The sequence below is a fragment of the Rhinolophus hipposideros genome (assembly GCF_964194185.1).
Source record: "Rhinolophus hipposideros genome assembly, chromosome: 5".
In the NCBI taxonomy this organism is placed as follows: domain Eukaryota; kingdom Metazoa; phylum Chordata; class Mammalia; order Chiroptera; family Rhinolophidae; genus Rhinolophus; species Rhinolophus hipposideros.
The window spans coordinates 62,456,409-62,483,708 of record NC_138051.1 but is presented as its reverse complement, the minus strand read 5'-3'; the positions used below and the strand labels follow the sequence as shown (position 1 = coordinate 62,483,708).

General features: G+C 35.8%; 2 protein-coding genes across 6 annotated transcripts in view; one reads left to right on the top strand and one right to left on the bottom strand.

The window, feature by feature from the left end:
* Nucleotides 1-27,300, bottom strand: part of STYX (serine/threonine/tyrosine interacting protein) — a 68,055-nt gene that overhangs the window by 14,780 nt on the left and 25,975 nt on the right. The window contains exon 11 of the transcript XR_013993294.1: nucleotides 5,926-6,061. The gene's annotated coding sequence lies outside the window, so the exon portion shown is untranslated. The remainder of the gene's footprint in view (nucleotides 1-5,925; nucleotides 6,062-27,300) is intronic.
* GNPNAT1 (glucosamine-phosphate N-acetyltransferase 1) lies at nucleotides 11,472-26,498 on the top strand. 5 transcript variants are annotated; one of them, XM_081047626.1, is made up of 6 exons: nucleotides 11,472-11,559; nucleotides 17,284-17,451; nucleotides 18,457-18,519; nucleotides 22,385-22,512; nucleotides 23,771-23,832; nucleotides 25,317-26,498. In XM_081047626.1, exons 2-6 carry the CDS (start codon nucleotides 17,298-17,300, stop codon nucleotides 25,462-25,464), a joined length of 555 nt encoding a protein of 184 aa, XP_080903752.1. In that variant the 5' UTR covers nucleotides 11,472-11,559; nucleotides 17,284-17,297; the 3' UTR covers nucleotides 25,465-26,498. The 5 variants fall into 5 exon arrangements, with proteins under 5 accessions (XP_080903752.1, XP_080903749.1, XP_080903750.1 ...); XM_081047623.1 differs by lacking the exon at nucleotides 11,472-11,559 and adding an exon at nucleotides 11,912-12,064; XM_081047624.1 differs by lacking the exon at nucleotides 11,472-11,559 and adding an exon at nucleotides 11,928-12,207.

Sequence of the window (27,300 nt, the reverse complement as noted above, 5' to 3'; positions counted from 1 at the left end):
TTAGGTAAGGCCTATGGTTAAACAGTTTGATACTAAAAATTAATCATTCCAAATCCTAAAAATGTTTCCAACTGAACGTCAGCCTGATGCAGTAATCCTTCCTTCCTGAGATAATGACATTGTTCTCAAAATAGAGATTTTTGCCTCACATAAAATAGATCATAACTAAGGTGAAATAAAATATGAAAATGAAACTTTTTATACATCAGGCTCCCACATTATCTATATCATGGAAGTGCATTTCTCCCTAAAATTGCAATTCTCTTTTCTTTGGCCACAGCTCTTCTAACATAGCTTCCCAGCAGTGTCATGTATTTCCCTTTAAACATTATGTTCTAGTTGTATGACTAACACTGACAAATTTGTCTCTGACAAGCGTCTTCCTCACCGATTGAACAGCCTGTCACCACTTTCCCTAAATGCAGGGTGGTTCTGCGGGAGGTGAATGATCTTTTAGTAACACTCCTCCTTGGTGTCTGGGCGTGACCTCACAATTTAGCCAAATAAGTTAGAGTCCAGTAAACTCTGCACTGAACAAGGCTGATTTCATTATTTTGCTTCAATCACAGTCATCTTATTATTGAACTCTTGGTCATCTTAAGGAAAAACTGACAGAATTTATTCAAAGTGTTTGTGCAATGTAGCCTAGTTCTATGGTAACAGAAAGTAAACTACCAAAAGAACAAATTTTTCAGTGGAAGAATCATGACAAGTATATAACTAAAAAAGGTCTCTATTCAATTGTACTTCACATCTGGCCAATTACTTGAAAAAAATACCTAAAATATGTTTGAATCAGGTCTCTAACGCTCCAAACTTAAATTGCTTGTGGGTATAAACTTTTGTGCAGCTTACTTTTTTTTCTTTTACATTCTCAAAACAATAAAATGCTATAAGAACTGAGGTTAAATTTAATAAAGTCATCACTACATTTTACTTCTCAATCTATAATTTTTTATAGAAAATTTATTATATGTTTATATGTTTAATCACTTTAAAGGGAATGATAGAAAGGGGTATAAAAATTGTAGCAATTAAGAGCTTAACAAATAATTGGAAAGATCAGACTAACATAACTAACATAAACATAACAATAAACATAAACAATTGTGTATGCAGTGACAAACAGCAATCTCTAATCAAGTGCTAGATTGTATAGTAGCCAGAGTTAATGAGGACGTTATTATAAAACATTGTTTCTGAGGAGGCAAATTGGTAAAAATCTTTTTATTTTTTTAGGAAATTGAGAATATCTATTAAATTTTCTATCATTATTTTTCTTCTCCAAAATGCAGACATAAAATCTGGATGCAAGCTTTACAACCAAGGCTACTTTTGATACAGGAATTTTGATAGGAATTTTAAGTCTTCTCTAGTTTCTTAGCTCCCTAGTTGCTGATCTTAATAACCTTTCAAATCAGCTTTTTAATCTTAAATTGAAGATTGTTCCTAGCCTGAATCATAGAAAGTCCCCCGCCCCCTGCTCCAGCCCATTCCAGGCCCAGCTCCTGGGTGAACAATGCCACCTGAAAGACTGGTGAAACCAGAGAAAAAGGCCACAGGCTCCATGAAGCTAAATACTTTCCATCACACAGCCACCTTGCGTCTGTGGTTTGGGGTTCTGTTTCTTGGGCGAACACTTTTAACTGTTTAACCAAAATCTATCTTTCCTCATCTAGGGACCGATGGGATACAAACGATGCCCCAGCAAGACTTCTAGTACATCCCGTCCAAAGAGGTCAACACAACCTTCCGGGTGGATCCCAAGACTCCTTCCCCTCATCTAAGATCAGACCGGGCAAGAGTTCTCCTAATCCCCGACAGGGAGGGACAACGGCCACATTCAGCAGGAAGCAACTACAGAAGACATCTCATGTCCCTCAACTTCCCATAGAAATTTATGGGGATCTCTCTTATGTCTCTCAAGGGGGACATAAGGCAGGCAGTTAGAGATAGGAATGGGGTCTCCAAACATTCCTACACATTCAACGCAGCCTATGGAAAGCAACTGCCCAGAAGACCTCCCCTCCATGCCCAAATCTTTCTCTTATTTACTATAACCTTCAATCATTATGAGGAAGCTAAAGGATACAAAATATCTAATTAGATCAGACTGGTCACTCACACCTGTGCAGTAAAGGCCACAATGACCTTCATTTCACTTGGGCCTCATTATAATATTATACATATGCCCAGAAGTTCGTTAATATTATTATAACAGACTGAATTCTGGGAAAGAATACGTGCATTTTAGAAAGATGAGGTAATAGTCTCCTGTCAATCACAGGTGCCTATCAAGTGGACCCACACCTGGAGAGGAGTAGCCCATTCTAGAAGAGAAGGAAATAAAAACTCCAAGTTCTTACCAGTTGGCGCCATTTGAGCCACGCTTTTGCTCAGGCCCGCTTTTATCCCTTTAGAGTGTACTTTCTCTTCTAATAATGCTGCCTTTTGAGCCTCATTTTTGCTGAGGCCTGCTTCTATCCCTTTGGAGTGTACTTTCTCTTCTGATAAACTACTCTTTCACCACTGTATTTCTGTGTCTCCTTCAATTCTTTGCTCAAGACGTCAAGAACCTGGACACCTCGCCGAGAAGGGTCTGCTCTCTGGTAACATAATTGAGAAGGGCCTGCTCTCCAGTAACACTTTTTGTTATTTTTTTATGGAAAATTTTAAACATATACAAAACAGGAAAATGCATCGTCATGTACACGTCACCAAGCCACATTGATAGATTTATTTTCTTGGAATGCTCTTCCTCTAGATATTCACAAGGCTCACTTCTTCATATCTTTCAGAAATTACCTCAAACACATAGAAGGGCTTAATAAATAGTCAATAAATGAATAAATACGTATTGATACAGGGAGATGTCCATTATATCACATTTAAAAAAAAGAAAACAGAAAAATTGCAACACAGTTTGGATAATATACCATCCTGGGTGGAAAAGAGTGGATTACAACAGAGGTATAAGCACTCACCAAATATTCTGCACTCCACTCACCATACTTTCCAGCTTACATGCAGTTGGACAAAGCTAGGGTTACTAGTTAGGGCCAATAAATTGTAATTGGAAGTGGAGTATGTCAGTAATGGACTGAGGCAGTAAAAACTCCAAGTGTGATTTTATAGTCTCTTTTCACTGCTATAACTAAAGGGGCCATTTATTGTAGAATATGACCACAACATGGTAGAGTCTCCAGTACCCTGGGTCCCTGAGTGACTGCATGGATAAAACATCCCATTAATCTGTGTAAAACATGCAGCATTAGCAACAAACTTTTGTTGTGTTAAGCCACTGAGATTTTACTGTCTGTTACTTTAACATAATCTACCCTATCCTGACTAATACCTGTACAAAAACTAGCATTTATTAAGCACTTAATATATGCCAGAAACTATGCTGAACACTTTACATATTCTTCTTAACACCCTCACCAAACCCTGAAAGGCAGTGCTATTACACTGAGATGAGGCAACTGAGGCAGTGGGAGGACAAATAATTTGCCCAAGACTGCCAGCTAAATGGAAAAGCTGGAAATCGAACCTAGGCAGTCTGGAGTAAGATCAACCAAGCTATTAACTGGAGTTATTCCTGAGAGCAAGATTATGGGGATTGATCATTCTTTGTTTTGTATTTCTGTAATGTTACAAATTTTTAAACAATCGTTCATTACCTTTGCAGTAAGTTAAAAACAAACAAATAGATAAACTATATGTTACATACTGAAAGACTATGAATTCAGAGATGGAAGTCAAGTGGCCACTGGAGCTTGGTGTAATCAAGGATTGTTTAAAATGACTTTCTACCATCTATAGGCATACCTACTTTTATAGGTGAATTCCAGCAAATAAGGTGAATCATATTATATTTTACAATAAAATTGGATTAGATTTCTAGAGGGAGAATACTCCTACATATTTTAACTTTTGGCAAGAAAGAAGTTAATAAAATGGCCATGCCCATAGCAGGATGAAGGTTGGAGTTCTAGGGATGTTTTGCAGGTTTTTCACTTCTTAATAGCACTCCTTAAAAGAAAAGCAATAATAATAAAACTCCTTATAGCTAAAAGTGGCTTTATCAAATGTATATTTAAAATGTTCTATTCAGTCATATTTAAACAAAATATATGTGGCATGGCATATAATAATCAAATGTACCTGTAGCTTGTCTGCTAAATGTACTCTGTAGCTCAGAGTATGAATTGCCCATTTTAGGAATTCAAAAATGTATAACTCTTGACAGGAGGAAACTGAAAGGCTGAAATGTTGGTTGTCCCAGACTCTGGGCATACATGTCACCTGAGTATAGTACTATGATGGTGAGTATTCTGGGATGGCAATCTAACAAACATATTCTCATAGCATGACCGTGGCTGTCTTTTTGGTTGCCTAGACTCTCTTAACCTTTCTTATTTTCTGAGCCTTTCCATTGATTCTGTAAACGAACAATACTTCCAGAGTTGATTTCTTTTTTTCTTTGCTTGGAAGCAAGAATCTGACTACCAAACAACTGTATAATTTGAAAGCACAATATCTAGGAGAAAATGAGCCACCTTTGAAGGACTGAACAACAAGACCTAAATCTATAATATGATAATAAATACCATAAAACCACTTTGCCTTGATTAGAGATATTTTCCATACCACTACATTTCTCTCAAGTTTGATCTTTTGCTTCCTTTCCAGGAATATCTGAGTATTTCCTAACTTCACACATAAATCTTCCTATCCTTAACCCCTATCTTTCATTTTCAAAAAAGTGGCATTATGTAACATTATCTGCTCAACAGTAGAAATGCTCTATATTTGTGGCTTAACGTTATAGAAAACAAATTACTGAACTATTTTATTAGCTTAATTTCAAAAGTCTGTAAAATAAAATATATCCTCATCTATAAGAAAATTAAAATTACCTGAGTTTCATTTGCCTTATGTAAACAATAATGCCCATCTTCTTTTACAGTATTCATATGAGAATAAAATAATTTATGAACATGTTTATAGAATTATTATTTTAAGATATGTTCCATATCACTTCAAATCTTAAAACACATTTACAATGCACCATTAGTTTACATACCACTAAGAAAGAAACAATGTGGCCCATTAAACACAACAATTCATGCTTCCATTTCACTTGGAGCTTTTATTTAATACTTAATAAAATAACCCTTTATACTTAATTAGACATGAATTGTTATATCTAACTCTTGTGCAAATATTAAGTGGAAAATATGAATGAAATAAATTGGTTAAGGTATTCTTAAAACTTCTCATTGAGTCCAACATTCCTGAATAATTTCTGGAATCAATAACTGATATCCATGTATTTCCATACAACAGTCAGTATCTGTGACATCAAAAATGTTGGTGATAAAGCATTTCTTGTAGGAATCCATAACATGTATTTCTGGTTTAAGATGACAGTGTAAGAGGCTCCCAAACTCATCTCCTCCTACAGATACACAAAATCTACCTCTACATAAGGAATAATTCCCTCTTAATGAAATCTAGAAACTAGCTGAGCGAATCCTACACAATGGCAAATGAGAAAAAACCCACATTGAAACGGGTAGGAGAGGCTAAGACACAAACTCACCATAAACCCCACACCCGGCGCAGTAACACACAACTGGGAGGGAACTCAAAATTCCCAGTTTCTGCCTGAGGAGCAAAGGGTACCTCACAGCTGGTACCACAACTTTAAGACTTCTTCTACCTGAGAGATGGGCTCCCAAAACATCTAGCTTTGAAAGCCAACAGGGCTTTAATCTACAAGACGCACAAGGCTATCATGAAATAAAACACAGTTCTGAAAGGGCTCACAGGAACTCACCGTGGCTAACCTCCCATAGCCCAGTGCAGAGGCAGCAGATCAAAAGGCACTCAGTCTTTCCATGAAAAATGCTATTTGCTTACCTTAGAAGCTTTGGCTTGAGGGCCGAAGGAATTTATGCAGATGTCTGGCACAACGGTTTTTGCATCTGCCACCCAGAGGATGCTCCTTGACTGCTGACTTTGGTGGCCAGGAGTTACCTTTGCAGGTCCCACAGATCTGTAACAAATAACAGCAAAATAATTCTTAACTATCTATCCTTCCAGGTAGCAGACTGACCCAGTCTTTCTATAAACGAAGTTATTAGTTTATCTTAATAGCTGCAGACTGACGGGCAGTCTTCTAATTTAACACACATCCAAGGACCTATTGAATCCTCTCCAAAAATGGTTAGGCTGGCAGGCATCATCTTTGCGCTCTGTCCAGCTCCAGGTCGCTGGTGTGTCCAAGAAAGGAGCTTATGGACAGTAGCAAAAGAAGAAACAGTTCTTAACTGGGTAGCCTCCCCAGGGCTCAGTACAGAAGGAGCAGACAGAAATGCCCATCTCAAAGTCTTCCCCTAAAATAGGTATATTGGCATGCTTTAAAAGATATTGCCTAAGTATTTGGCTTCTAATCATCCTGTATCTAGGTGCTGACTGAAATCTTTCTCTTTGGAACACTGACAGGTGTCAACCCTCAGTTACTGGGAGCCACTAAGAACAAAAAAGGCTCCTTGGACAATTGCAAAGGTTTGAGAAACAACTTAGAGCTAGGGGAGAGTAGAACTATAAGTTTAATCTCCTACATGAGACTATTCTTTCAAGACTGAGAGAAGTGGCTTTTTAATCTAACAAATAGATACCAACACAGAGAGTCACAGAAAATGAAGAAGCAAAGGAATATGGTCCAAATGAAAGAACAAGATGAAACCTCAAGAAAATAAAACAGATATAAGTGATTTACCTGATAAAGAGTTTAAAAGAATGGTCATAAAAACGCTCACTGAGGTCAGGAGAACAATGCATGAACAAAGTGAGAATTTCAATAAAGAGACAGAAAATATAAGAAAGTACCAAACAGAATCAGAGAGCTGAAGAATTCAATAAGTGAACTGAAAAATTCAGAAGAAGGGCTCAACATAAGACTAGATAAAGCAGAAGAAAAGATCAGTGACTTGAAGACAGGGCAGTGGAATTCATCCAATCAGAGGAGCAAAAAGAAAACAGAATGAAAACAAGTGAAGATAGCTTAAGGGACTATGGGACAACATCAAGCAGACTAACATTTACATTATAGGAGTCCTATTAGAAGAAGAAAGAGAGAAAGCGGGCAGAAAATTTATTTAAAGAAATAATGGCTGAAAATTTTCCTAATCTAGAAAGGAAACAGACATCCAGATCCAGGAATCCCAGAAAGTTCCAAACAAGATGAACCCAAAAAGATTCACACCAAAATACATTGTAATTAACTTGTCCAGAAGTTAAAGACAAGTAGAGAATTTTAAAAGCAGCAAGAGAAAAACAACTTGTTATGTACAAGAGAATCCTTATAACACTCTAAGCAGATTTTTCAGCAGAAACTTTGTAGTTCAGAGGGAGTGGCATGATATATTCAATGTGTTGAAAGAAAAAAGTGCCAACCAAGAGTACTCTACCCAGCAAAGTTGTCCTTCAAAATTGAAGGAGATCGTTTTCCAGACAAGCAAAAGATGAAGGAATTCAGCACCACTAGACTGGCCTTCTGAGAAATGTTAAAGGTACTTCTTTAAGCTGATATAAATTAGTTACAGGAAAACTATGAAAGTATAAATCTCATGGGTAAAGATACATATACAGTTAAATTCAGAATAATCTAATGTAATGGTGGTGGTTAATCATTATAAATCTAGTTATGAAGGTTAAAAGAAAAGAATTACTAAAAACTATAACTACAATAATTTGTTAATGTATGCACAAGATAAAAAGATATAAATTGTGACATCAAAAACAAAATGCTGGGGGGAGAGTAAAAATGTAGAGCTTTAGAACGCTTTCAAACTTAAATTGTTAACAACTTAAAATAGATAGTTATAAATATAGGGTGTTTTATGTAAGCTTCATGTTAACCACAAAGCAAAATTCCATAACAGATACGCAAAAGATAAAGAAAAAGGAATCTAAGCATACCACTACATAAAATCATCCAATCACGAAGGAAGAAATCAAAAGAAAAAAGGAACAAAAGAATTACAAAACAGCCAGATAACAATGAACAAAATGGCAATTAGTACATACTTACTTTAAATGTAAATAGATTGTGTTCTCCAATCAAAATATGGATATATAAAAGTATGGATAATAAAACAAGACCCATCTATATGCTGCCTACAAGAAGATTCACTTCAGCTGTAAGGACACATACAGAGTGAAAATGAAGTGATGGAAAAAGATATCCCATGCAAATGAAAGCAAAAGAAAACTAGAGTAGCTATACTTATATCAAACAAAATAGACTTTAAGACAAAACTGTAATAAAAGACAAAGAAGGTCATTATATAATGATAAAGATGTCAATCCAACACGAGGATATAAGATTTGTAAATATTTATGCACCCAACATAGGAGCATCTAAATATATAAAGCAAATATTAACAGACATAAAGAGGAAACAGATAGTAATAAAGTAATACTAGGGGACTTTAATACTCAACTTTCATCAATGGACAGATAATCCAGATGGAAAGTCAACGAAGAAACATTGGACTTAAACAAGTTGACCAGACATTTACAGAACATTCTTTCCAAAAGCAGAATACACATTCTCCTCAAGCACACATGGAACAGCCTCTGAGATAGATCACATGCTGCACCACAAAACAAGTCTTAATAAATTTAAGAAGATCAAAATCACATAAAGCATTTTTTTGGACCACAATGGTATGAAATTAAAAATCAATTACAAAAAGAAAACTGGAAAATTCATAAATATATAAAGATTAAATAACGTGTTACTGAACAACCAATTGGGGCAAGGAAGAAATCAAAAGAGAAACAAAAAATACCTTGAGACAAATAGAAATGAAAATACAATATACCAAAATTTACGGGCCATAGCAAAAGCAGTTCTAAAAAGGAAATCCACAGTGATAAACGCCAACAGTAAGAGATCAGAAAGATCTTAAACAAACAACCTAAGGAACTAGAAAAACAAACTAAACCTAAAGTTAGTAGAAGGAAGGAAATGACAAAGATCAAAGTGGAAATAAATGAAATAGAGACTAAAAAGACAATAGAAAAGATAAACAAAATTGGTAAACATTTAGCTAAGACTCACCAAGGGGAAAAAAAGAGGACTCAAAATCAGAAATGAAAGAGGACATTACAACTGATACCACAGAAATACAAAGAATCATAAGTGACTACTATGAACAATTATACACCAACAAATTGGACTACCTAGGAGAAATAGATAAATTCCTACAAACATACAACCTACTACGACTGAATCATGAAGAAACAGAAAATCTGAACAGACTGAATCAATAAGATTGAATCAACAATAAAAAACTCCCAATATCCAAAATATATAAAGAACTCATACAACTCAATAGCAAAAATCCAAACAATCTGATTCAAAAATGGGCAGAAGATCTGAATAGATCTTTTCTAAAATAGGCATACAGATGGCCAACAGGTACACGAAAAGGTCCTCAACATCACTAATCATCAGGAAAATGCAAATCAAAACCATAATGAGATACCAACTCACACCTGTTAGAATGGCTATTATCAAAAAGACAGAAAATAACAAATGTTGGCAAGGATATAGAGAATAGGGGACCGTTGTGCCCTGTTGGTGGTAATGCAAATTGGTGCATCCACTATAGAAAACAGTGGAGTTTCCAACAAAAAATAAAAGTAGAACTGTCATATGACCCAGCAATTTCACTTCTGGGTATTTATCTGAAGGAAGTAAAATCACTATCTAGAAAAGGTATCTATCTGCACCCCTTTGTTCACTGCAGCACTATTTACAACAGCCAAGACATGGAAACAACCAAAGTATCAACCAACAGGTGAATGGATACAGAAGATGTGGTATATATCATGGAATATTATTCAGCGATAAAAAGGAAGGAAATCCTGTGATTTCCAACAACATGGATGAAACCTGAGGGCATTATGCTAAGTGAAATAAGACAGAGAAAGACAATACTGTATGATCTCACTTATATGTGGAATCTTTAAAAAAAACTCAGACACAGAAAACAGATTGGATGTTTCTAGAAGTAGGGATGGTGAGTGAAATTGGTAAAGGTAGTCAAAAGGTACAAATTTCTAGTCAATAAGATAAATAATTCCTGGGATATAATGTACAGCACGGTGATTATAGTTAATACTACTGTATTATACATTTGAAAATTGCCGAGAGTAGATCTTAAAATTTTTCAGAAGAGAAAAACAAATCTGTAACTGTATGGTGGTGGATGTTAACTAAACATGTTGTGGTAATTAGTTTGCAAGAAATACATATATTGCATCATGATGTTGTACACCTAAAACCAATACGTTATATGTCAATTATATCGCAATTTTTAAAATTCCATAAAATAAAAATCATTAGAGGACACACCAATGATTCTATTAAAGTAGTTGAGATTGTCACCAGGCTACATTGGCCTCCTCAATGCAAGTAAACCAACAGGCAAAGAAGAGGACCACTGAACTGACTAGAGTGACTAAATTGGACTATTAAGAAGAAATTAGGTTCCTATTGCACAAAGTGGGTAAGAAGGAGAATGTTTGGGATGCAGGAGATCTTTTGGAGTACCTCTTAGAACTTCTGTATTCTGTGATACATTTTATAATTGTTTCACTCTTACTAAAGTATAAGGATTCTGTTGCTGTGGAAAAACTCATTGCAAACACAGGGCAAGAAGTCTGGTAAGAAAACAAGGCTATATATTTCTTAAGATTAGTGGTGTTTATTTTTATGTCATATATTCTTTCGTACGTGTAAAAACAAGGATGGATACAGAGATGGGGATGCCATCTGCCTCACTTGTGTTTTAAGCTTTGAAAATGCATGAATTAGTAAAGAGTTAACTGCAATTTAAATCTCACAAGCAAAAATATAATTTCTGGCAGACTACACATATGGTGTTAAATTATTTGAACAATATTGTTTAAAATACTCTGCAAATTCAACAAGTTGAAATGTATGCCACAGGCAAGAAAGTGGAGTTACTTAACTGGTAAATTACTTAACATCTCTGAACCTGTTTCCTAATCAGTAAAATGGGTACACGTGCTACTTAGGTAAAATGCTTTGGAAACGGGAGATCAGAGAAAAGTCATTTTTCTTCTAACCCAGGATTTTTCAACCTCAGCAGTACTGACATTTCAAGCCATGGATTAATAATTAAATAATTATTTGTTGTGAGGCGCTGTCCTGTGTATTGTAAAACGTTTATCAGCGTACCTGGTCTGTAAATACCTACCCATAATCCTCTATCATCTGGAGAAATGCCAGAAACACCTCCACCCGGGACATGGGGTTGAAAATGCTCCAGACGTTGCCAATTGTCTCCTGGGAGGCAAAATCGCTGCAGTTGAGAACCAGTGTCCTAATCCCATGTTCATCCAAAAAGGATTTGAGGGAGAAATAAATAAAACAGCCTCGAAAGAGTAGAATGCGGCCTCATGGAGGTTGGATTTGTGACTCAGAAAACTGGGGATGAGGAGCTTCAGCTGCCAGTGAGTAGACGAAGTCCTAATTAATAGATTGACTTAAAGAAAGGGGCAACGAGGGGCAAATGAAGAAGGCAAGAAGCCGAGCCTTTGGTCTCTGAGCATCTGAGGTTCACACTCGTCACCACTTACGGCACTTAGCTGACTCCTAAGTAGAATTAATTACCCTGAACTAACACACCGACGCCCTGGGGAAGGCCGTAGGGAGCAACGTCAGGTTCAGTCCCCCCGCCGCTGAGGGTGGAGCTCCCGGAAGTCTTCGCCCCGCCTCGCGCGCTGACTTATAGCCGCAGGCCACGCCCCTGTCACGCCCCCGGGAAGCGTCCCCGCCTCCGCTCCTCTGCTCCTCCGCTCGTCTGCGCGAGGCCGTGCGTAAGCGGGCGGGGGCGGGGTGGAGGCGTTGGCGCTGCCACGTCTCGGCGGCCGTGGCGACGACGACTGTGGTGCAGGAGGTGGAGGTGGGGCTGGCCCTGAGGCAGGATCCGGATCCGGATCCTGTGCTGCATACCCGGTGGGTGAGAGTCCGCCGGGCCAGGAGAGGAGCGCCGACTGCGGGGCCTCTACGGGTGCGTGGGGCCGGGCTGGGGGTCCTGGGGACGGAGGTGGGCCTGCCTTGAGGTTAATCAAACAGGTGTTACTCCAGCCCGCGGCCAGGTGAGTTAGGCCCTGGGAGGGTAGCGGACGTGTTCCGCTGGGGGAGCCGGGCTTATCCTTGCCAGCTGGGTGCACACGGGGTTGTAGAGCGCGGTTGCGAGCAAGTTGCGCGGACACGCGCCTGGAGCTGAGGTTAGGGATGATGGCTAATGGTCCAGCCATGCAAGGGTGTCCCTGGCAGGGCCGGAGCAGCAACGAGGGTCGAAACTAACTCTTAGCTCACCAGGCTTTAGCGTGGGGATAGAGACAGTTGCTCACAGTTCTTTGCCGGCATCGTTTTTGAATGGGCACGAACGCCCCGGGCCTTTTCCCGGCTCCTTTCCGAGGCGCACCCCAGGGCGGTCGTGAGCCACTTGAGGACATGCTCCTGCTCTGAAGATCATCTCCAGCACTAACTAGATCGGGGTTTTCACTGCGGGAAGGAGGGACATCCTTTGTCTGTCTCTTTTCCCGGGGCTTCTACCCTTAGAAACACTGAGTACTGTGATTTCTGTTATATACCGTAGGAGAGAACGTTTATGTAAACCCAACTTAAATTTCATACAAAATTGAACAGGCGATTATGGGATTGGTTTTGTTAAGATATCCACTCATCACCAAATCCAGGACTGGATCTCAAGAAATCCTTTAGCTCAGTTCTTTTTAGGCATGATTCGCTGACATTTTTTAGCATAGGGGAGACAGAGATACCTGCCTGCTACAATGATGTAAAGGTTGGTGTCGCTTGAATATGGTATTTCCAAGATGGGAAAGCAAGATACTAGCATTCTAGTCCAGTTTACTCATGTGTGTGTTAACCTTGGGGTCAATTCCTGAAAGCTCCACTTGCGTCAGTTTCCTCGTCCATAGACTGGGAATGCGTAGATTATAAAGATCAAATAAACGACCAGGAAATACTTTCTAAAATTTTCAAGTGAAGTGTTATTATGGCCGGGCCTATTGAAATCATCAGCGAATGGAGTGTTCTTTAGATTAAAATTTTAGTCAAATTATTATTGAAATTGTTATAAAATGTATGTAGGTGAACCCTAGTCTCAAACAGCACAAGTCTCCCTTTCGCCTATTCACCGTGTACTAAAGTAATGTGGTGAAGTCCCTGGAGCTCTTGAAATACATGAGTTCAGATTTGGCTTTAGATTGTTTTTAAAATCTTTATATCAACTTTTAAATTTTCATTCCAAGTGTTTATTACTTGTTGCTCTCAGTTGCTTGCTTCAAGTAGCTGCTCCTCCCGATTTGTATTCTAGTGGGCTATGGAGGCTAGGAAAGCAAATTGTTAGAATTGTGTCCAAAGAATAGTCAAGTGAATGAAAACCTGATGTGATCCTAGTAAAAATTTAGTGTATGGTTTTTGTGATATCACTTGTGGCAATTTGCGAATCTTTTTCTTCTGGATTTTCTGAAATGTGACCTCCAGGTAAGTCTTACACCATTCGTTATTCATTCACTAGGCATTTATTGAGCTCAGGTCAGGCATATATGGGCCTTGTAATGCATACTAATTTAGCAGTCAACCAGGAGAGGTTCTTGAGAAATATGGGTTTACTTTTTCAAATTAATCTAAAATATGTAAAATAAGACCCCAGTGATAATGATGAAATTCAGCCTCTAACAACTGTGCACTTACGTTTGTTGAAATTTCCTAGTTTTGCAGTACCTGGGAGCACCTTAAGATGCTAAAATATTTCTTTTGTAAATCAAATAAGTTTACCTATTTTGTTTTTTCTAAAATTTTTGAAAATTTGGTGTCAAATCACATCTTACTTTAGTTTGTTCGGTGTACTAATTGGACACCAGCAGAATTTTACTATATGGGGATAGAGTAAGATAAAAGAAGGTAACCTTCAGTATGGCTGTTTCTATAAAATAGCTCATAAAACATTTTGATATTTCTGATTGCCTGGTTAATGGTCTCTTAGTTCCATCCAGAATGCTTTATTTAATGTATTTTGACTAGTTTGAAATTCTTATTTTCCAAATATAGGTTACAAGAGCTGCTTTTGACCTCTTTAACTTTTGTACAATAAAGTAGGGAATTCATTTTCACTAGTTATCTTTAGTACTAAGAGTACAGTCTGGAATTATGCAGGAATGGCTGCATAATTTGTGGTAACCCATGCAAGATGAAAAAGCAGGGCTCTTCGTCAAAAAAACTATTAAAAATTTTAAGACAGAGCAGCAGAGAATTAAACCAAATATGGGGCCCTGTGTAACCAACTGCACAGGTCCTGTTCCCATACAACTGGCCCTGTTGCCCTGAATCCTAACTCTTCCTTATTGGCTTTTATATTGAGCAAGATGCTGTACCTGCTTCCTGGTCTGCAAAATGGGGATAATAATATGTCTTTCATTGTATTTTTAAGAGTTAACATATAAAGTGCTCAATAAATGTTAGCCAGTATCATTTATTTTTATGATCATTCACGGAGTGGGACCATCTGGTTGAAAAAATGCACAGGAAAATATTAGTATTTACTATTCAAAGTTATTTAGTTAAAAGTCTTCATAATCCTAGTTCTTCTCCCGTGTACCTCTCTCATCTCTCTTGGAAATTATTTACCCTATTTTGCATGTTTTATAAGCTACATTTTATTGTAAACTCAGGCTACTTTATAGGAAAAATTTCAAGCTTGTTAACTTGAAATTGTCTTAATGTTCATCTAAATTCCCTTCTGAGCTTTCTTCATGGTTGCAACTGTATGTAAATAGCATGAATATCAAAATGTTTAAACAGTGTGTTACCTTGAAGAACTTAAATTCTTAATACTTTCTGGCTTCTGCATTTAATGTACACATTTTATTTTACTGATAAATATTTAACCTGTTTATTGGCATACCTGAAAAACGACGACACTGTTACCCATCTTTCAGGTGAGAGTACACACAAAACCCTCAGGGGCCCAGTTATCAAGGACAAATACTAAAATGCATGCAGTAAAATTAACCTATAAAAAATCTGTTTCAAATGGACTGTAAGCTTGTTAAATTTGATATAAATGATTGTTTTAATCATCAAAATTTATTTCCTTCCTTTACTATTCTTAGAGCCAGGTGTAGTGAGTGTTTAGAGTATAACATGATCTGAGTCCTTTTTAAGGAGGGAAAAAAGAGAAAAAACCTCACAGTATTCTACATAATAAACTATGATTTTAAAATTTTTTTTCCTGTCCAAGAATGCTTTTAGTTAGCATTAACATAAACACAATGACAACCTGTCATTCTTTTTGTAGCCCCTGTACCCATCACAGTGCCTGACTCATTAATTTACAGGTAAAAAAAAATAAGAATTTATAAACATGAATTTTAAATTAATTGCTTACTCAAGGATATCTTGTTGAGCATTTACAATCTGCCATGCACCATCAGGTGCTTGTATACAGTAATCCATTCCATCCTTCCAGTAATTTCCACTTCATTTAACAAATGAGGAAACAGATTCTCAGAGTTTACCTTAGCCATGATCACAGTTGACATTCGAACACCTAGTCTGATTCCAGAGCTCATGCTCTGTCCATCCCTATGTTTAAATCCTGGCTCCACTAATTTTGTGACCTTGGGCAAGTTACTTAACGTGTCTGCATTTCCTCATCTGTAAAATGGAGATAATCATCATCCCTACCCTGTAGAAGTGTTGAGTTAGTGTGTAAGTAATTTGAACAATGCCTGGAACATAAGTGCTGAACAGTGTTAACTTCTGTTCCACCACACTACCTTCCCAAAGCCTGTTACACTGTAGCATTACCTGTATAGTGGCATCAGGTTACACAGGCAGAAATTGAATCAACCTTTAAGGAAAAGTTAAGAAGAGTTGCTTTTAAGCATACTGTAACTTATGAAATAGGGAATATCTGAAAGTTAGGTTACTAGGGAAATTGTTGTTATTAAATAGATTTAATTTTACCTGTATTTCTTCTTTGTTTTATGGTAGTATATTATGGATGTATATCTTTAAATTCTTTTTTCAAAGAAGAGCTAGAGGCAGGTATCAAATAGAATAGTTTCTTTAACTGTGTATAAGGATAGAAATGAAAGTTGGGGTTTTTAGGAAGACTGTTTCTTCTAGGAACTCTGTTTCTAGAAGCGCTCCACGGAAGCGCTCCCTCCTGTTTTTATACTTTATATATGTTTTCATCCCTTCTATCTTTATATTATTTAGTCTCAGTTTTATTAGACCACACCAAGTAAGAACCTTCCAATTTCTGAATGTTCAAAAGAGAGGAAAATACCATAATTGATCATTTTTCAATAGCATGAAAAACACTGGTTATTTTTTTAAAAACTTTTATCTAAGTGTGTTTTTCCATCAGGACCCATCAGCTCCAAGTCAAGTAGTGTTTCAATCTAGTTGTGGAGGGCGCAGCTCACAGTGGCCCATGTAGGGATCAAACTGGCAACCTTATTGTTAAGAGCACCGTGCTCTAACCAACTGAGCTAACCCGCCACCCCAACACTGGCTATTCTTAAGCTGTTTAAATGCAACTGAGAAACTTACATTATTGTTTTAGAAAGTATGTTGTGAAAACAAATCCAGCAGATACTCTTAGTGTGAATTTATCATAGCTGAGACCAAATATTACAATGAATGCGGAGTAATTAATTTAAGCCAGTTTATCATAAGTTATTTTCAGTTTGTGGTTCATATAAAAAACCAAGTTATATGCCCAATAAGTCTTCCTTAGTGGCAACTTAGAGCCCCAAAACTTTTATTATTGTTTTTTTAGCCCAATAATAAAAATACAATAATGTAAAAAAATGTAAGAGGCCATGAAAACTCAGCTATTCACAGCATTCCCATAGGTAAAAATCTTTGAAAAGACGTGCCTAAAGTGGGCTTTTAAAGTTTAAAACTTTTAATCATTTGTTTACTCTTTGATAGTAATCATGCGTTTTCTATGTATCTCTGATTGTGGCATTTAATGTTAAAGATTCAGGACAGCTAAATTAAAATACCTTGCATATCTGTTAAAGAATTTTTCTAATTGCATTAATTTTTATTAAGAAATTGACTTTCTTGCCATTCACAGTAACATTACTTCTATTAAATAAAGTGCCTTAACATTTAAAATTTTATTTTAGACCTTCTTGCAAAGATGAAACCTGATGAAACACCTATGTTTGACCCAAGTCTACTCAAAGAAGTGGACTGGAGCCAGAATACAGCTACATTTTCTCCAGCCATTTCTCCAACACATCCTGGAGAAGGTTTGGTTTTGAGGCCTCTTTGTACTGCTGACTTAAATAGAGGTATGGACTTGCTTAGTATACAAATTCTGGTTAGAACTGTATTTTATTTTCTCCACCAACATGATGATGGCGATAATTTTAAAAAATAATACTGACTTTGGACTATTTTTTGTATTTAATTTTAAAAGTGAATGAGACCCTCAATTTCAGTGTTTATGTGTCATGGTTAAGACCAGATATTACTGTGAAATATTTCAAATGACTTAAGTACAGTACCGCTCCTTCCTATATGAAGCCAAAAGACTTTTCATAAAGTGAAATTACAATGTATAATGACACATAAGGAAGAATCTTCTCTAAGAAGCTGGATGGGGAATGAGGGTGGAGATAATTGGCCTTGAATAAGATGCAAAAAGGTTTTGTCAACCTGCTGATTTTTTTTTTTTATATCTAAATTCTCCAAAATGATTTCTTTAAATTTTGATAATCAAAAATCAACTTTTTACAGTTTTCTTTTTGTTACAAAATCTGAAGAAAATAATTTTGGTCAAATTAATCATTGAGTTTGTAGACATTAAGATTCTCCAAGTTCTAAAATGTGCTGTTCACATGATAACATTAATGAAATTAATCAGGAATCTTTAAAAATTGTAGTCTCGACAATTTTTAAATTTTGTTTAGTATCATATTTGGTCATTGAGAATCTTGCATTTTTAAGTAAAATCAAAGCACATACTTGGGAAAATTAGGCATCCCTTGCATTGAATTTAATGCAAATTATGTTGAAAAATGTACATGCTGGTTCTATAAATATTAGGGTTAGCACTATTCCAAAAATACTTGTAGGCAAAAAAATTAGTAAAACCTATCATTTGTTTTATGTAGTAATTATAGAAATAATGGGTTTCAGGATAAACTTTTCGAATAATTTAAAAATGATTCATTGTACTTTTGAAAAAATAATCGCCTATAATTGTACCCGCTTATTTTATACATTGCTTCATTTAATTGATACAGCTTTCATTTGCTCTTCTCATGACTTGAAATCTGTTTTTGCAAAACTAGGTTTTTTTAAGGTACTAGGTCAGCTGACAGAGACTGGAGTTGTCAACCCTGAACAATTTATGAGTAAGTACTACAGCCTCTTTTCTGCATGAAAAGGAATAAAGGGGAACCAAGATTTTATTTTTGTTTAGAGCTATGTTCAATGTATACCACTTGTGTTTTTGTTCAAATAGCTGGAAATTACTCAAATGACAAATTAGCTATTTTTTGTCTCTAAAGTTTTTTTTCAATTATAGTTGACGTTCAATATTGTATTAGTTTTAGGTGTACAGCATAGTGGTTAGACATTTATGTAACTTACAAAGTGATCCCTAGGTAAGTGTTGTACCCACCTGACACCATGTATAGTTATTACAGTATTTATTGATTATATTCCCTAAACTGTTCTTTACATCTCGGTGACTACTTTGTAACTGCCAATTTGTACTTCTTAATCCCTTCAGCTTTTTCACCCAGCCCCCCAATTCCCCTCCCAGCTGACAACCATCAGTTTGTTCTCTGTATCTGAGTTTGTCTCTATTTTGCTTGTTCATTTATTTTGTTTTTTAGATTATACATGTAAGTGAAATCATATGGTATTTGTCTTTCTCTGTCTGATTTATTTCACTTAGCATAATACCCTCTGGGTCTATCCACGTTGTAACAAATGGTAAAATTTCATTTTTTATGGCCAAGTAATATTCCATTGTATATATGTATCACATCTTCTTTATCCACACATCTTTTGATGGACTCTTGGGTCTTGTTTTCTTATCCATTTAGCCACCCTGTCTTTTGATTGGAACATTTAATCTATTTACATTTAAAATAATTATTAATAGGTATGTAGTAACTACCATTTCATTACTCATATTTCTTAGTTTTCCTTCTTAAAGAAATTCCTTTAACATTTCTTGTAATACTGGTTTGGTGGTTATTAACTCCTTCAACTTTTTCTTGTCTGGGAAGCTCTTTATCTCTTCTTTGAATCTAAATTATAGCCTTGCTGGGTAGAGTAATCTTGATTGTAGGTCCTTGCTTTTCATCATTTTGAGTATTTTGTGCCAGCCCCTTCTGACCTGCAAAGTTTCTTTTGAGAAATCAGCTCAGTTTTATGGGGGCTCCCTCGTAGGTAACTAACTGCTTTTCTCTTGCTACTTTTAAGATTCTCTCCTTATATTTAACCTTTGGTATTTTAATTATGATGTGTCTTGGTGTTGGCCTCTCTGGGTTCATTTTGTTTGTGACTCTGCACTTCCTGGGCTTGTATGTCTATTTGCTCCACCAAGATAGGGAAATTTTCTGTCATTATTTCTTCAAATAGATTTCTTCAAGTGGACCTTCAGGCTGAGTGGCTGCGACCACAGCAGACATTCTATTGCACAGGGGCTGACCCCACAGAGGGGAATTCGCTTTAGTGGGGCTCTGGCACCGGCCAAGTCCACTCTCTGGGAGTGTCATCTGTGGTGCTGATTGAGTGGTGCTGTGGTGCTGCCTGAAGCCACCCACCAGTCTATGTTGGTGCTGGGGCCTCTTAGTGCAGGCGAGATCAGTAGCGGCCGATGCTGCTGGGCTTGGAGAACCTCGGAGTGGTTATGCTGTAAACTGAGGCTGGTTACCACTAGTGTTAGGCTTCGGGCTGCTTAGCAAGAGGTCCAGGGCTCACCAAGGCCAGCTGCTGCTTGTTTGGGGACCTTTGAGAGATTTTTTAAAAAAGTCGGCAGTGTGGACACAGGCCAGCTGCCAGTGTGGATTAGCCTCTGAAAGAGGTTTGGGCCAGGTGGGTCAGTTGGATGAAGTGGTGTCTCAGAGAATCACCAGGGTAGGACAAGAGCAGTGTTAGCCAGGTGGATGAAAACTAAGATTTGGTGCCTACCTGTGCCTGCCAGCAGTGTGGGAAGAGAGCTCAACAAAGGAGCAATGGCGCCTGCTAGCACTTTAGTCTCAGAGACTAAAGCCCTGTGCCTGAAGCCAGACAATTCAGTTCCTCCTTATAGGCTTCTGGCGCTTTTCAAGCTGCAGTTCCTTCCCTGGAGCTTAAGCAAGTATTTGTGAGTGAGTCTGTATTCAGCCTTGTGTGGGGCTGGAGCCCCTTGCTCCTTAGGGGAAACCTCTGTAGCCAACATACTCCTCTCAATTCTTAACTGCCACACTTGGATGTGGGACCAGCCTATTTTGCAGCCCCACTCCTACGAGTCTTGATGTGGCTTCTTTATATCCTTAGTCATAGGACTTCTGTTCAGCTAGTCGTCAGGTGGTGGTTCTGTAATTTAGTTGTAATTTTGATGTGGTCAAGGGAAGAAGTGAGTACAGCATTTACCTACTCTGCCATCTTGACTGGAAGTCCAAATTGACTATTTTCTTATTTAAATACTTAACATGGCTAAACTGTTCTACAATCCAAATGTAGTAATTACCATGTTTTGTAAAATACTACTTTTAGATAATTACTGTAGCATAGAACCTAGGCAGCAGCTCTAGAGATTGTGTTTTATTATAGCTATTTCTTTATCTGGTTAGGTTATTCACAGAAATGTAATCACCAAATCAAAGATGTAAGAGAATATGTTGTACATATTATTTGTTTATATTGAATTTCAAGATTAGCAGGTTATTTTACAGTGCAACCCCCCGTCCCCTTAATATATATGAGAGAATGGAAGTCAAGAGAAGTCAAATGACTCACCCAAGATCTCAAGTAGTTATTGGTAAGGAAAGAACCAGAACCGTCCTGACTCCATGCAGTGCTCTAACAGTCATTTCCTATTTTCTATAATTTCTTCATTTCTTTCAATAGGTAATTTTGTTTTGTTTTGTACACTGTCTCACCCTCCTGAGTTGAAGATCATCATTTCCTGATTCTCATTGTTTTTCTACATTAAATTTATTTCTTCCTACTCCAGACTCCTATCTAGAATGAAACTGTTAGGCTGTTTTTATTCCTGAATTCCTCTTTACATGCATATCAGATTAGATGAGAAACCATGTTATTTTAGCAATATAAGTACTAAAAAATCAAACTTGAAAGTACTTATTCTGTCTTTGCTCCTATTTGCTATGTGATGTGGGGAAAATTACTTTGGAAATAGAGACCAATTTTTAACCTGTATTTCCCCAAAAATAAGACCTAGCTGGAACATCAGCTCTAATGCGTCTTTTGGAGCAAAAATTAATAAAAGAGCTGGTCTTATTTTAATGTAAGACTGAGTATAATTAATATAAGTAATATATGATATAATATCGGGTCTTACATTATTAATTTTTGCTCCAGAAGACGTATTAGAGCTGATGGTCGGGTAGGTCTTATTTTTGGGGAAACACGGCATTTGACAAGGTGGTTTCAAAGGAAATAAAACAATTCTAAATGCTAAAGAAGTCGTGTAATCATTAAACACTTGAGATCACAAGGGGAAAACTAGAAACTACTTTTGTCAAATTATTTTGAAACCAAAGACTAAAAATTAGAGAATGGAGCCATGTTAACATTCTCTTGTTAAAATTTGCATTGTTTTACTCCATTCAATTATCTGTTGAGTATAAAGGTTGAAGAAATCTATTTAAACTAAGTAATGATACATTAGTCACAGATTGGCAACATCTATAATTTATTAGGTTTGGACAAAAGTAATTGCGGTTTTTGCAGTTTTTAACCTGTTAAACTGCAATTACTTTTGCACCAACCTAATATTTGTATTATGAGTGCTGTTCATCTAAAATAGCTGTATTAATCTTTGCTAGCATATTTTTTAAATGTATGGACTATATTTCAATTTATTGTTGATATTTCAACTACTTGGTTCTTTTTAAAATAAATTTTTTTTAGACACAGATTATATAAGTTACTATGGTGAAATAGCTTTAAGGATTCAATAATGAAGTCAGCTAATCCTAGTATTTTTATGGCATTCAATAAAGTTTAATGTCTAACACTGTTTTTCAATTTCCACAGAATCTTTTGAGCACATGAAGAAATCTGGGGATTATTATGTTACAGTTGTGGAAGATGTAACTTTAGGGCAGATTGTTGCTACAGCAACTCTGATAATAGAACATAAATTCATCCATTCCTGTGCTAAGGTACATGTTCACATTAATGCTTATGAGCTATAATGGACAGGAGTTTTCTAGCAAAACCTATATTGAGTTTCCATTAGACCAGGGGTGTCCAAACTTTTTTCAATGTTTTTCACCAAGGGCCATATTTGGTAAAATACACAAACAGCCGTGCCACTCACTGGAGGTGAAGTATGTATTGCTTCACCTGGTTTAAGTAAACTAAATATATTTTTGGAATTTGCTGCAGGCCAATAAAAAATGGATCGCGGGCCGCAGTTGGCCCAAGGGCCAGTTTGGACACCCCTGCATTAGATAAATCTGTTTTGTCATTGCTTTTAGTTATAAAACAAGAGGTGTGTTGCCCTGAGTTATGAGGAAGAAACCGTATTAACAGTGTGAAATGTTTGCTAAAAATTGTTCTGTAAGGTATTAGATTTGGTATAGCTATAGAGAAACCAAGTTAGCATCAAGAAATTCGGCAATGATCAAATATATGGTGATGGAAGGAGAACTGACTCTGGGTGGTGAACACGCAATGGGATTTATAGACGATGTAATACAGAATTGTACACCTGAAATCTATGTAAATTTACTAACAATTGTCACCCCAATAAAATTAATAAAAAAAAAAATTATTTCCCACGTTTTAATTAAAAAAAAAAAAAAAAGAAATTCGGCAATAATGTTTAGAATCCTTAATGCTGTTTTTTTGAAAAACAGTACTTTTGATATACTACACTAACACAAATTCCCATCAAGTTTCCAAGTGGTAAAGGGTTCAGAATACTATAGTCTTTCCTAATGCCCGTAGAGCCTCTTCCTCCTCCATGACTCACATGAAATAGTAAAGAAAGCCTAGGTAATCTAATAAGATAGGAACATCTGTAATGTTTTCTGTGAGTTATGAATTTTGGTGGGGTTTCTGTGCTAGAAATTGTATCTGGATGTCTAAAATAAATTGCTGTTGGGCAAGGAGTAGGATGGTGCATACAGAACATTCATGACAAGATTACATTTTGGGGATGGGACTCTGAGGTTTGCTTTAGAACAATGGGGTGGGGAGGTTCCGGATATAGACACAAGAAGATTAGGCCACAGATTGATTCATTATATTATTTCCTATATATTAAGATGTTAAAATGTTTACATTTTAGTTTTTGTTAAGTTCAAGTTATTAGACATTTATTTCTGTCAATGAATTTTTACCAATCGTGACTTGTTGATTTAGCTAAAAACAAAACTGCTTGCTTAGTCCTTTAAATATTGTAAATATTTTCAGAGAGGAAGAGTAGAAGATGTTGTTGTCAGTGATGAATGCCGAGGAAAGCAGCTTGGCAAATTGTAAGTAGGCAGAAACAAGGTAACCCTGGATAAATTAGATGCTCTGTCTTTCCATTTACAGCGTTTTACCAATATACCTATTAAACATGTCTTCCTGTTTGAAGTACTTTTTAGGCATCATTAATTATGAACCCGTTCTCACTCTGTAGTTCAGACTGAATTTAATGGAGAAATAAAGCATTTTTATATTAGTTTTACCATAGTTTGGAAATTGGAAGTGTACTATTTTACAGGCAGTAATAGCTTTAAGTTACTAACTTCTAGTAGTAGTCTCATACTGGTAGAAAACAAAGTTTTGGCCGAGTCAAGTGATTTCCCCATTTGTCATAATTAAAAACAGAAGGAAATGTTCTCAGTCTCTTAAGTTTTAGAAACATACACAGAAAGTGCTAAAAAAAATGTATACACATATTAAGAAAGGAAAAAACTGTATTAAAATTGTAATACTCAATATAGTATACTGATAAAAGATGAATACAAGTCATGTGTATACATACATGTTTTTGAAACCCCTGTATACTAAAACAGCCTTCGCTGTTTAATCCTCTATACATTTACTGAAATCTTTTAAAACAAATGTAAATAAGTTTCATAGGTTTATTGCCTATTTTGTAAGATGGAACTTGCTTTTTAACATTATCTCTACTGAGTTTTAAGAAATTCATTTAATAAATATTAAGCACCTGCTATGTGCCAGATATTATTCAAGGTATTTGGGATACATCAGTGAACAAAACAGACCAATTTCTAGTATTCTACTCCACTTCACTTAGTCACAACTTTTGTAATTGTATAACTTCAATCAAGATGTTCTGTCTCCAAATTGATATGATTTTTAAGTCTATGCAAACATGAGAAAAAAAACTTCAGGTAAATTTTCGTAGATCTTTTGTAGTTTTTTTTTTTTTTAACCTGTAACAGAATAACGTTCTTATACTGGATTTGGATTCTTTAAGGATTTGTAAAGATGTATACTCTTCTGCTTGTTTCTCCTTCATATTAATTAGAACAATCCAGAGTTAATCTGATAGATACAATCACAAATACTAAAGTACCTTTAAAAACGATAAAGAACAAAGCTGTTATTTACTCATTTTATGTGGGAATGTTGACTATTCCTAAGTAGTTTGAATACATTTAGGAAAAAAATTAAAAAATAATTCTAGGCCATATTTTTTAAAAGGTTGACAGTCTTTAGTGTAATCTTAAAACTTATTTTTAAAGAGGGTTTGGGTGTTTAGTATTTGTCCTATTTATTAACAGGCTGGAGATTATCAATTAAAGTATATTTGAAACAAACTAAAATGTTTTGGGTGGTTTAAATGATTATCCACTTAACGATTTGAAAAGCCATGACCTAAACCTATTTCTAATATAAACTTGAAATTTTATTTCATGTAATATTCATTCATATTAAGTTACTAAAATCCATTTTTATTAACAAACGCTCTGTGCCTTTCCCCTCCCTTTTTTTAAAATTTCAGGTTATTATCAACCCTTACTTTGCTAAGCAAGAAACTGAACTGTTATAAGATTACCCTTGAATGTCTACCACAAAATGTTGGTTTCTATAAAAAGTTTGGATATACAGTATCTGAAGAAAACTACATGTGTCGGAGGTTTTTAAAGTAAAAATCTTTCAAGAAAGACATTTGTCAAAGGAGCTAATGCAAGAAGGCTATATACTCTTCCTAGAGTTAAAATATTTTGCTGCAACCCAGTGACCTCTATAAAATACTGGATTGAAAAAACATTGTAATACAACAAATATTAATGACATTAGATTACTTTGGCCTAGTGGGACATGCTGAGAGTTTAGATTACAAATGAATGTTATAAAGAGGATGATTTTTAACCAAAGGACTATATTTTTAACTTGAATCTTTTCTTGCATTGTATTTTTCTAAAGTTTAGCTTCATTTCTTGGTAGTCTGAGTATAGGTAGTAAGGAGCTATGTATTTGCTGTCTGTACTGCTCATTTTTAAAAAAGCATACAACAAATAAGGCTGGTTCTTACCACATTCATAAAATTATTTTTGTTTCAAAGAAACATCTAAATACCAATTAGGGGTGTGTCATTTCCCATATATTAGTGAAACTGGATAAGTTATATATAACTAAATGTAGTCCAGTCCAATATTTGTTGATCCTAATACTGTATTGGCAAATAACCTGGTCAGCCTTTTAAAGTAGAAATAAAAATTAACTTGTAAAATATGATGCAATTCAAAGTAAAACAATTTAAATGTACGTACATCTAAAAGTTATATAATTCTAATATAGATAGAGTACCACCTGTCTTATGTGAAATATAATAATTACTCATTTGTTTAAAATACCTAAGAGCAAATACAAGGTACTTTTTAACAATGATTTCTGATTTTTTCATGGGTGTCCGAAGCCTCTATTCTGAGGAACATTTTTATGAAAAGGATTACAAAATTGAGTGGAATATTTAAAAACATATCATACTGTATTTGTTACATTCTTTAAATGTTGATGGAAGCCTTTCTATTTAATGTGATTATAATGGTATTCGGCTTACTACCCTGTTTTGACTTTATTTATTTTAATTATTTTTTTAAGTTGAAGTAGAAATTAGATACTTTATTAATGGTTCTAATCTTTTGCATTCCATGTTACATTAAACCTGTTTTATGATGAATAGTCTTTTGTTAGAATCCTAATGTTGTCTGTGCTTTCTTTGAGTCTTCTATTGAACTCTACTAGGTCAAGTCCTGGTTCATAAAATTAGTTTTGTGTACTCTTTGTAAAATGAACTTGGAAAGTAAAGACCACTTATTTCTCATCTCTTTGACTCATACCTTCCTCAACTGGATTCTGATTTCCCTCCATGTAGTTAATTAAGTTAGTTGGGTTTCTAAAACCATAGAAACCCTTCACCAATCAAGGGTGTATACTTCTCTACTGATGACCTATGCAGGTGAATTGAGCTGCCGCTAGTGGAAGCAACAAAGCTAGTTTTGTCTTTACTGGAGTCCTATGACCTTGTTATGACAGTAGCTTTATTAAGTACACGCCGGTAACTAAAAACCTGTTAAAAAAGAAGCCTAATAAAAGGCAAAATTAAATGCTTTATTACATTTCATACCACTGAACGATTTGAAATAAAACTACCTACAAGGATGGTATTTATATAAATTTCTTTAAATAGTGTTTTTAGGTCTTAACTTAAATCTCCCCTCAAAGAAATAATTACAGGTAAGACCATATATTTTGTGTATTTCTATTTCATTGATTCTAATATGTGCATTTTATGATCAAGGGCTTGTCACAGTTTATTCAGCAATATTTTGCCTTTTAGTGGTATCTAAAATAATAGTGATGGCATCTTAGACTTGAATAGTATGTAGGTAGGCTAAAAGCAAGAAGTATTTTTTTAATGGGCTGGAAACGTCTATGGATTACTTACCGTTTCCTTCAGGCATGAATTCCCTCACTTCCAA

What these genes read in the sequence shown, in the direction of transcription:
- GNPNAT1 (XM_081047626.1), top strand. Translation starts at nt 17,298, where the DNA reads ATGAAACCTGATGAAACACCTATGTTTGACCCAAGTCTACTCAAAGAA. An exon ending in TCATCCATTCCTGTGCTAAG is followed by an intron (nt 22,513 to 23,770) that starts GTACATGTTCAC and finishes AAATATTTTCAG; the next exon opens with AGAGGAAGAGTAGAAGATGT. An exon ending in GGAAAGCAGCTTGGCAAATT is followed by an intron (nt 23,833 to 25,316) that starts GTAAGTAGGCAG and finishes TTAAAATTTCAG; the next exon opens with GTTATTATCAACCCTTACTT.